Source organism: Gymnoscopelus braueri (assembly GCF_963280865.1).
Source record: "Gymnoscopelus braueri genome assembly, chromosome: 15".
Taxonomy (NCBI): Eukaryota; Metazoa; Chordata; class Actinopteri; order Myctophiformes; family Myctophidae; genus Gymnoscopelus; species Gymnoscopelus braueri.
The window spans coordinates 23016564-23027518 of record NC_137620.1 but is presented as its reverse complement, the minus strand read 5'-3'; the positions used below and the strand labels follow the sequence as shown (position 1 = coordinate 23027518).

Here is a 10955-nt window from a genome sequence, read left to right as displayed (position 1 = left end):
TGTGTGTGAGACTGTATGTGTGTGTGAGACTGTATGTGTGTGTGAGACTGTCTATGTGTGTGTATGAGACGTGTGTGCGTGCGTGTGTGCGTGTGTGTGTGTGTGTGTGAGACTGTATATGTGTGTGTGTGTGTGTGTGTGTGTGTGTGTGTGTGTGTGTGTGTGTGTGTGTGTGTGTGTGTGTGTGTGTATGTGTCACACACACACACACACACACACACACCTGTAAACCTTCCGGAAAGAGCCGAGTGATTCCGAGCGTTTCCGACTCGCCTCCTCGTCTCTTCGTCGTTCAGTTCAGTGAGTCGTGGTGCAAGGCAGGCGAGCAGCAGCAGTAGACGAGACTACAGAGCAGGCAGCAACAGCAGCCATGTTGCCGTGGTGGTGAGTGTCTTGTTCCGGTATCAGGGGCAGTGGATCGTGATCACAGGCTGCGTTGTGGGGCGCAGCAGCTCCGTCTCTGTCAGACCCGTTGGTTCACACGAAAATCAAACCACCCCCCCGTTGAACAACACCATGGATTGTACAACTTGATCCTTTCCTCCAGAGTAAAGAGAGAGACACCCCCGTCGTGGAAGGAAGGAAATCAAAACCCGTCGGTTCTAATCTCTACCGAACCGAACCGAGCCGGAGGGAGCGGACGCGATCATCCACTCACCCGCAGTGCAGCGTTCATTACCAACGAGCTGTTATTCACATCACGCAGGCCAGCGGTGCCGGTGGGTCCCGGGTTGGATTGTAGTGAGTTCTGGTGGTGGGTCGGATCTGCCGCTGGCTGGAGGTGGAAGCTAAGCGGCTAACAACTAGCCCCGCTTCCACATACACACACACCAGGCTAACTAACAGGCAGCTAACCCGGGCTAGCCACTTATAGCCAGCTAATCGAGTTAATTCGGTATTCTCCAGTTGCCATGTGACATCGTTTCACACGGCCTTGGCTTTTAATTATTATCATTTTATACTGTTATAATTCTTATTTTTTTCCTCCAAACATTGTGGATTTATCACAAGCAGGAAGGTCTCGACCTCACCACCGGGAGGAAGAAGAAGAAACAAGTTTTTGGCCTGAAAGTTTTCCAGTCCTCGGACTTGATTTGAAACCTCAGAAGGAAACAAACCACTGAACACAGACAGCACAACACGTCACCTTTTATTATTATAAACATTGATATGAACATTGACGGTAGACGTGGTGGTTGACAGACAGGAACATGTTGAACCTCTCCTAGCAGCTCTACAGGTTAGCATCTGAAGCTAACGTCACAGTTAGCCTGCTAGCTCGCTGCTTGGACACCTTGTCGACGGACAGTTGCCTGGATGCACACCATCGAGGAGTTGAATTGTTTCTAGTTTTTTGGACCACACTTTTGTCGTTGCCTGTTGACACAAACATGGGACGTGTGGTGGTTAGCTAGTTGGTAGCCATCCAGGCTAACGTGGCTAGCCTCTGATGTGGATGGGATTTCAACTTGTTGATTCACCGAGCTGCTAGCTGGCTAGCACCACAGACTGACTGGACCTCACCTCTATTGTCACAACCTTTAAATGGTCAACACACACTAAAAGAAGACTCCCTGTCTCACTATTCCTCTCCCCCATTTTTTTTGTTGCTAAGTCTAAGTCCTTGGGGTGGGCAACCATGTCAACAAGAGCCCCACTGGTGCAGGTCATTGAGAATTCGGCTGGACAGGTAAGATTCTTTTTTTTACAGCTAACTAACATGTCCAATTGCTGGTCGAATGGTTCTCAAACTTTTAAATGTCAGGGTCTCCCCTTAACTCTGACAGTATGCAAATGGACCCCATTTGTATACCGTCAGAGTTACAGACTTGTAAGGGTCAATGTAGACCCCCCTAAAGGAACCAAGGGAGTCCATAGAATCCACTTTGAGAACCACTGTTCTAGACTAGTCCTGACATTAGGCTTGGCAAGAGCGTTTCCTGCAATCTGGGATTGTCACTGGTGCTTTTGCAGGGTCAAAACAACAATGCCAGTCTCTATTTGGTCTTCTACAGAGAGCCTGCTTGTCCTGGCATTCTCTCTCTCCAGCTCCTCTCTCTTGCAATGTTTTCTTTGCCACCCCAGCAGTGATTCACCAGCTTGCCTACGCAATCTCATTGGGTTTCCCACTCCTATAGTCGGACAGGGAGAGAGTGAGACACAATTTTAGGTTTCTGTTTAGACTGTGAGCCAGGGCATGTCCTTCACCACCACATTTGTTAGACGTAGCCTCGTGTAATACAGTGAACTACCTCAATTCGGATTGAATGATCAATGCCTATTTTGTGTCACTCATTGTGTCATTGGTGGTTGATTTTTGCAGCACATGTCAAATCTTTACATGACACTGTAGAATCTTTTCTTTGTGACCTCATGACAAACCAAGTTATTGATTATGGGGGGGTCCACATTTTTCTGAACTGTATGTTTAGCCTTTGCAAATGAAATATTATAACATGAATACTAATTGATTTCCTCTTGCAAATAAAGCAGCTTCCATCAACAGTATAGTGCCGCTAGTAAACAGTGGAGTTCGCGACAGCTTGACGAAAAGTTTGTGCCAGTCAGGATACTTGAATATGGAATAATTTAACAAACTACTTGCTGTTGCTTTGGAAGCAGATGCGTCAGGGCTCATATATCAAATCGAACAATGGCTTTCAAAAGGTTTTTGGTGCCGAGGCACACTCAGGCGTAACAACAAAATTCCAGGGCACATCAAGTCATTGATGGCCTGAAAGTGGCACACAAAGCACTGTGTGATCACACAAGGGGTGGGGTGGGGGGCAGACACACAGCCAGCCTGCTGGACATGGCCAAAATTGCATTAACTCAGATGAGTAAAGTGTGACTATATGCTCCTCAAACGACGGCACAAAGAAAGTGTTAAGAGTCTTTGTTTGCTGTCGATTTTCTTATTCGTGTTCACAGCAAAAGCAAAATTGAAGCAGGGTTTTGTCGCTGAATACACCACAACCATGATCACTAGTTCAGAACCAGTAGATCAATGGTATACTGCTAGCACTGTCATTGTTGAGGCAATTGTTCCTATGAGTTCTCTCAGGATTTCTGCTGGCATTTTGAGAAGCTTAGCTGGCAACGTCACCAGCAGAGTTGGTTTTGTCCAGGGATGTGGGGGTTGTTGAGATACTTAGAGCTCACAGCAACGTTTAGGAACAAACATAAGGCTGTCTGTTGATTGGTGTCCTTTCTGAAGCCGTAACCAAGGAAACGTAGATAAAAGAAATGTACCAAAAAAGTATTCTTTCCTTCTTAGAAAACTGACTGCACATTTGATGTTTGTATTTGGGACAAACACTTGTTTGGCCTCAAAGAGTTTTAATAGGCAGGGCAACCCTGGCCCGGCTTTGTAAATCATTATTGGAGGACTGGAGCAAAGCCTCCAAGACTGCATAGTAGATAGCCGTATAGTTGCAAGATTTATCATGTTTATAATAGGAGCCACCGGCACTGAAATGAAGCCACTTTTACTTTTCCAACGCAGACTGTACTTTGCATTACAGAGACTGCTGGTGATGAGCCTCGTTTATGTTTCGAGTTAAAACGAACAAACATGCTTTGGGTGTGTGAATGTGCTTTGGCTGGAAAAAACTGTGTTTTGTGTTGCATGATGCTGACAGGCTAGTCGGAGGATGATGTCAGCAAGTGTGTGTGTCTATGGGAGAGTGGATATGTATGTTTGTGTTGGTTGGGCAGCTACAGGTATTTGTAACTATGCTTGAGTGGAGTGACGTTTTGTTTGCGCAATCACCCAGCGGCTTTGATAATTCAGTGCCATAAATAGAGGAGATGCGTGCATATAATCTCACATAAGACACCTGCTTTCCTTTCTGTTGCCTGCTTCTGTCAATGATGTTTCAAATGATGTACAAGTTAATATTTTCAGCTACAGCTTATTTTGTATACGAACTGTAGTTGACAGTTCAATTTTATTTTGTATTTATTTAAACCTTAGCACTTCTTGTTCATGCACAGGGAATAATGTGGGACGTGCATTTGCCATGTCATTGTATACTATTTTATACTATACCATTTTATACTATTATACTGTTGGACATATGAAGCTCCTCAGTCTCCCAGGAAAACTGTAGTAACTTATCTTGAACAATGTTGCCAAAAGATAGCACTCAAAATGTTAAGTGTCCAAGGGTGTCTCTCAGGAGAGTTCGATGCTATTAATTGTCTCGCAGTCTTTCATGAAACTACAGAGGCTTTACCAACATGCCCCCTTGCACAGCTGTCTTTATCCAGGGGGAAACAGTTGTACCTGCAACTTTCAATAGCCCAACCCACATGTGGAAACGGAGCCAATCACACATTGAGCCGTTGGCTATCTGCTTTTGACAGCCAATGGGCAAGATCGAGTCACAAAAGCCCAGACAGTTCAAATTGTCTTCCTTTTTGCTCCCGGTGGAGAGAAAACCGCTGACGGAAGCTGCATATTGATATTATGATCTCACTGCGTGTCTGTGTCAGGCTGTTGCAAACAATGGATCTCTGTTGCCCTTATAAGGAGAGTGTGTGTACTTTATACCAGGGAATGAGAAAAGGTAAGCGTCTATATGAAATCACTGTTACACAATGTTGGTGTAAGCAAATATACATACACCCTGCCTTACCTGGAACAGAGTTCAGTAATAAGTTGATTATAAGCCTTATACTGTAGCTGCCACACACCTGTATGTTCGCATGACATGCATGCAATGCCTGTTTCCCAGAGACTCCATAAAGCACCATGGTCTGTTGCGTTTGTCTATGCTGACACGCACACAACTTTACTTTTTCCATACGCTCATAGTCGCACACCGTGGCCCATAACCTTCACCGACTCATGTAGTTGAGGTCACGTCTTTGTCACCGACTCCACGCTCATTCCTACGTTACATACAGTATACACAGGGGTGTTGTTTTAAGGGGTGAAAGAGAGAGTTTTTTTGGGGGGTGGGGAGTAGTAATGGCCAGCTCTCAGCTGGGTCTGTAGGTGAAAGATCACACACACACACACACACACACACACACACACACACACACACACACACACACACACACACACACACACACACACACACACACACACACACACACACACACACACACACACACACACACACACACACACACACACACACACACACACACACACACACACACACACACACACACACACACACACACAGTGTGTAGAGTCTAAAAGGCCATGTAAAGAAAGCCTATGGTGTCAGGTCTCAAGATTCAGGACAAGATGGCACCGGACATTAACACCACATGAGCGACACTCGGTACTGTGTGACGGAGCGAGAGAGAGCGAGACTTTGGAATTTGTGTGTGTCTGTGGAGGTGTTCCGATTGATCAGCTGACCGGTGGCAGCGGATGATGTAAACCTACTAGTGTCTGTCTCCATCCATGGACGTTTATCTCCATAAATCACCTTATCTTGACTGGAGAAGAACTAGTTTTCCTCCTGATAATGTACATAAGATAGATGGATCTTAGATTGTTTTGACCTGGCCGTAGGGTCCTGAACCATTTCTTTAACATGGGTTGCAGTGTGATATAGGACTTGGGTGATGATAGGACTCTTATGATATCGCTCAGGCTGATTTTATAATGCAGATTGAGGACCAACTGCCATTGTTTGCATAATGCCTTTGTTGGTTCAGGATTGGTGGCTGGAAATGGTGGAGAGATGGAGTCATGTTGGAGCGATACGGTTGACTTGGCTGGCCTGAATTACATCCAGCATTACAAGGTTCCCTTCTATAATACATTTAGCGACAAGCTCCAAAACACGGACCAATTGGCTGATAAGAAATATGAGTCTGGTGCTTATCGAATCACTACTTAACCACATGAACCCTATTGTCCCTATTCTGGCCTGGGCATGTTATAATAGGGGAGCATTTGGCGAAAAGGGCAGATCTACAAGCTTGCAATCCGTTGTGAGCTTGTGAAACCGTTATTTCCGTCGAGAGATTTGATGTAGAAAAACCATTCCTTTTTTATTATTACTATTGAAATACGGAATTGAATGCGCAACACTCTTGTATGATGAGGTAGGGCATTCAGTTTTTAAATATGGAGATGCAAGGTTTCTACCCGACAGCGACGATATAGGGTTTAATTGGTTAAGCCTCCGTTCCATTGTAGATGCAAAGATGTAAACTTTTAGACATGCCCGATTTCACTTATTCATTTTGTACAATCCCAAGGAACAAATTCCTATATTAATTCAGTGGCGGTGGGCCATCACAGAGATGAAATGACCTACACCCGGGACAGAAAATGAGAATTTTTAAACAAATAATAACCTAGAGTGTTTGGAACATGTACTTAAGATTATAACACTAATGTATCCGTTTGGGACACTTGACAAAGTTGGCATCAGGTCCTGCACAAGAACAAAAAACTAGCATTGAAATGGGTCCATTCAAGTGTCACTGAGGAAATACTGGAGAAACAGCCTGTAGCTTCATATACATTTATGTATTTGAACAGACACCAGACATATTATTAGCATGAATTAGCAGGAATGTATTTGAGAGAGTATTTGTGAATGGTTGTGTGGTGTGCAAACAGTAGTACCTATTTGACATTCTGCTACTTGTGGATGAGTCACCAGCAATCTATAACACACATACATACATATGCATGCTTACACACACACACACACACACACACACACACACACAGCCGTTCCACCCAGGAAACCATAAATTATGGCTCTCTCCATACCAGACCAGTCACTAGGCAGATGAACTGAAAGACAAACCTAGCCAGGGCCTTAGCAACAGAGAACATGATGACAGAGAGACACACACACACACACACACACACACACAGTCACATGCTCGCTCATTCTCACCTCAAATAAATCTGAATGGATGAAAAACTGTTCTGTGTTAATTTATTGTGTTCCTTAAGTTATATTAAGCCACACGTTACAAAGTCTAATAAAAGTGCTGAAGTCCCCCCGCCAGAGAAATCAAATGGTCATGTGTGTGTCATCATGACTTTGGTAAAAAACAGACTGTATTGCCACTTACAGTGCTTGTTTTGCCAACAATGATGTGAAGTTCAGTGCGTCTTGATGCTGGGTTTGTGTGTGTGTGTGTGTGTGTGTGTGAGTGTGTTGGATTGTTTTAGGGAGCGGGGGAGAGAACAGGCCTTTCCAGTCGAGCCAGGTGGTGGGTGTGCTCCCTAACTGCAGACCTGCTTGTCGTAGGGCTAAGACGTCATTCAGGTGTATGAGAGTGTGTTAGTGAGCACTTCCAAATACGTACATTTCACTCATCTTGTTATCCTTTAGGACAGGTTTAAGTTTCATAAGAAACCATGTTAACATCTACTATACTCTTTAATCTGGTTCATGGCGTTAAAACCCTCTTTCTTTCCCCTAAGGAAGTGATTACCTTTGAGAAGGAAGTTGAAGTCCACACAGTAATGTGAGACAAGTGGATGTAGTGTGCTTAATGACAAAGAGTCAACAAACGGCAGTAAGATAATTATCTGACTAATCAATACCACTTCCCATACATGTGTTCCATCCATACATGTGTTCCAGCTTTTACGGAAGTAGCGAGAAAAAGGACAGAGCTCTACAGAAAATGACACGGGTGACACACCTTCTAACTTGGCTACACAATAAGATTATATATTCCCATCACAGCTGTGATCAGAGACATTTGTTAACTACAATAAGCTGCCTACATGTTCTTAATCAAATACTTCATTGACTGCATTCCCCAGGAGTCTATACTAGTAGATAGGGATGCACAATATTGACATTTTGGCCAATAACCGATTAATTGCATGGTAAAATCAATCACTACCGATATTGCATTACACCTGTTCTACAGTAACTGTGATTCTGGGCGTAGATGCAGACTTCTACAAAACCAGTGCATTCTTATTACCTAATTCATTAGGCCTACTGATCTACACTCTGTTTCTAAGTGGCTGCTGTCACTCCTGAAGAAGATGAGCACAAGAAAAGATTGAAAATTTATTTTTCTTAACGTTTTTCAAATGTCTTTAATTTAATAGACCCCTTTGAAAGCTTCCCAGGAAAACACTGATAGAATTTACTCCCTTCAATCATTACAAAAGGCTTGTTCACAGCCTTTTGTAATGATTGACAAAACAATGTGGATAACAATTCTTAGTAAATTGGTAAATAGTAAATATCGACCGATACCAATATGATGACCGATATATTGCATCCCTAAGACTTGGCCCCCTCCCTTTTCCGCTCTATACCAAATCTACACCAAAATAGCCGATCTACAAGCTCACAACAAGTTGCGGCGCGTTGTGAACTTGTAAATCGGCTGTTTTTGCCAAATGTCTGTTATTAGTTTTTTACCATAAATTTACCCACGAGGCAGCCACTGGATTACAATGCTGAAAAGGGAAATAAGATACCATGATCACCTCAGGAAGTTGAAGGAGAGCTGTGGGTCAAAACAATGTATTTTCACAGAGTAAATGCACGCTTTGCAATATAATTAGTATGATATTAAATGATCGTTAAGCGACTATAATTTAATAAATGATTAGTAGTGGCATCACCGTTTAATTGACTAGTCAATTTTCTCATACATTTATTCAGCAGGACTTTAATACAGATGCACGCAATGTTTCTGGCTATGTCTCAGCCACGTGCATGTGTGCACAAACACACACACGGACAGAGTTGCGTAGCAGCAAAATGAGGGCATACAGGCAGCCAACTGCTTCACTGTAGATCCCCACTGTGGCGGCAACAGAGCAAACAAAGCTTGGAATTGGTTTGACATATGCAGATACAAACATGACGCATGCACACACACACACACACACACACACACACACACACACACACACACACACACGCAAATACCCAAGGGAGTTAGGGTAATCCTAGTGCAAAAACACACATTCATACATATACACGACACTGCATTCACAGCAAACTGAGACCCAGTGTGGCACCACCTTGCTAAAGCAAGGGGCCTCTCATAGGTTTGCTTAGCTCGTGTGTGTGTGTATGTATATATGTGAGGGAATGTGTCGGTAATCGAGTCTGTGTGACTGGAGAATACTTGTTTAAGAGGAGATGCCTTCATTTGTACAATAAATCTCAGACATTTATTTATGTAGCGGTTTGACCATCAGAATGTTGAAAAATCTAAACCTCCACAATACTTAAAAGCTATAATTACTGTAGTTACTCTGCCTAGTACAACTCAACGTGACTTTTACTCAGAGAGCATGTCAAACTGAAGGATTAAGTTTTGCAGTTTTTTTAATCTCACTGCTCTTTCTGTCTTAAAAGTTGTCTAACTACTAGACAGTTAAAATCATGTACCCTAGCGTCCCCATTCTGGACACATGTCATCATAGGCCACCATTCAGCGGAAATAGGCAAACATTCAGCAGATAGCAGATCTACAAGCTCACAACATGTTGCAACCCGATCTGTTTTGAGCTTGTAGATCAGCTATTTTTGGTGTAGAGGAACAATAGGAGGTAGCCATTTACAGACCCCTGGGGACCCAGGTCAACAAATTATATAGGGTTTAAATGTTTAACGGCTGTAGTAGTGTATTCAGTAAGTAGGACCACTGTGTGTCTTCTCCTGGTGTACTGTGCGCAGGCCACCAGGTAGAACTTCGTCTTTTTGTCCCTGATCATATGGTTGGTTATGTCATGATTGTGGCAGATTCATTAATTCATGGTCATTCAGGGTTTTTCCTGTACGCCGACTGTATCAAGTCTATATATTATATTAGACTATGTATAACCTTTATAGATGTCATTCTGTAAAATAAGGATTAGGTTGAAAAACTTACAGTATGACTCAAGTGTCTTAAAAATAAGTAGTAGTAGTATTACACTTAATCAAACTAATCTATTTAATCAAATATAACAAACCCATTTGAATAAAATAGTTTTTTTTTTTGTTGTTGCAACTTATTGTTTTTATTGTTATCAGGAGAGACAATACATTTATGCATAATAATGCTTCATATTCACAATACAGTCTTTCTGTACAATATTTCACATTGTCTCCCTATTGAGACAGCATAGATTTATTTTTAAATACAGCAAATAGCAGATCTACAAGCTCACAATGTGCCACGATGCAACACATTTTTTTTTGCGACACAGTATAAAATAGCATGAAATAGGGCTTAAGTTGTTAATCAGACTAATCAATTTATATATATATATATATATATATATATATATATATAATGCTTCTCAGTTATTTGATTAATTGAAAAAGTAATCGATAGAACAAGAATTGTTAAGAAAATAATCGATTGTGAAAAGATGGCTTCCCCTGGACTTAATACGATGTAGGAATGCATGTGTACTTTCTAAACTGGCCTTTTAATTTGAGTACAGTTTTTAAAAGCTGTGCATGTATTGCTGCTGTTCTCATGGTATTTGTAGTATTCCTTTCTGCACCAAGTCTTCTTCATTGTGAACGTAGCTGTGTGCCAATACAGTGTTTAGGTCGTTGGTCTCGCATGGTCTACATGGCCGATTAGTGATTATGTATGTGAATCACGTGTCGGAAGGAGACAATGGCTTTCTCAGATCTCTCTGTGGTAACGATACTTGAAGGCCCACCTACCCGCTAAAACAGAGCGAGAGAGATAACCGAGTGGAAGAATGAGAGCAAAGCAAAGAAAGGACACCCAGGGAGTTGGCTGGATGGATAATCTTGAACGGGAGAGAATGAGGGAGAGATGGGAAGAGAAGGGAGGCACAAATGCTGGGGAGGGCAGGATACACTACAGCCAGCGACAGATCACCATGGCAACACAGTCATCACGACCTGGAGACAGGAGGCGTGTGTGTGTGTGTGTGTGTGTGTGTGTCTGTGTGTTTGCCTCCGCACCCACAAGATTCAGTATAATGTGGTAATGTAATGTGGTAATGCGGT

At 42.7% G+C, this 10955-nt stretch overlaps 1 protein-coding gene across 8 annotated transcripts in view; it reads left to right on the top strand.

The window, feature by feature from the left end:
* The first annotated feature begins 230 nt into the window (after window positions 1–230).
* The window catches only part of mark2b (MAP/microtubule affinity-regulating kinase 2b), a 76684-nt gene continuing 65959 nt past the window's right edge, over window positions 231–10955 (top strand). For 5 of the 8 annotated variants that reach the window (XM_080451870.1, XM_080451869.1, XM_080451866.1 and 2 more), the window contains exon 1: window positions 232–1690. In XM_080451870.1, coding sequence (XP_080307996.1) covers window positions 1640–1690 — 51 coding nt within the window. In that variant the 5' untranslated portion in view covers window positions 232–1639. Of the gene's footprint in view, window positions 1691–10955 lie in introns of all 8 variants that reach the window. The other 3 variants (XM_080451867.1, XM_080451863.1, XM_080451865.1) reach the window with 2 other exon arrangements.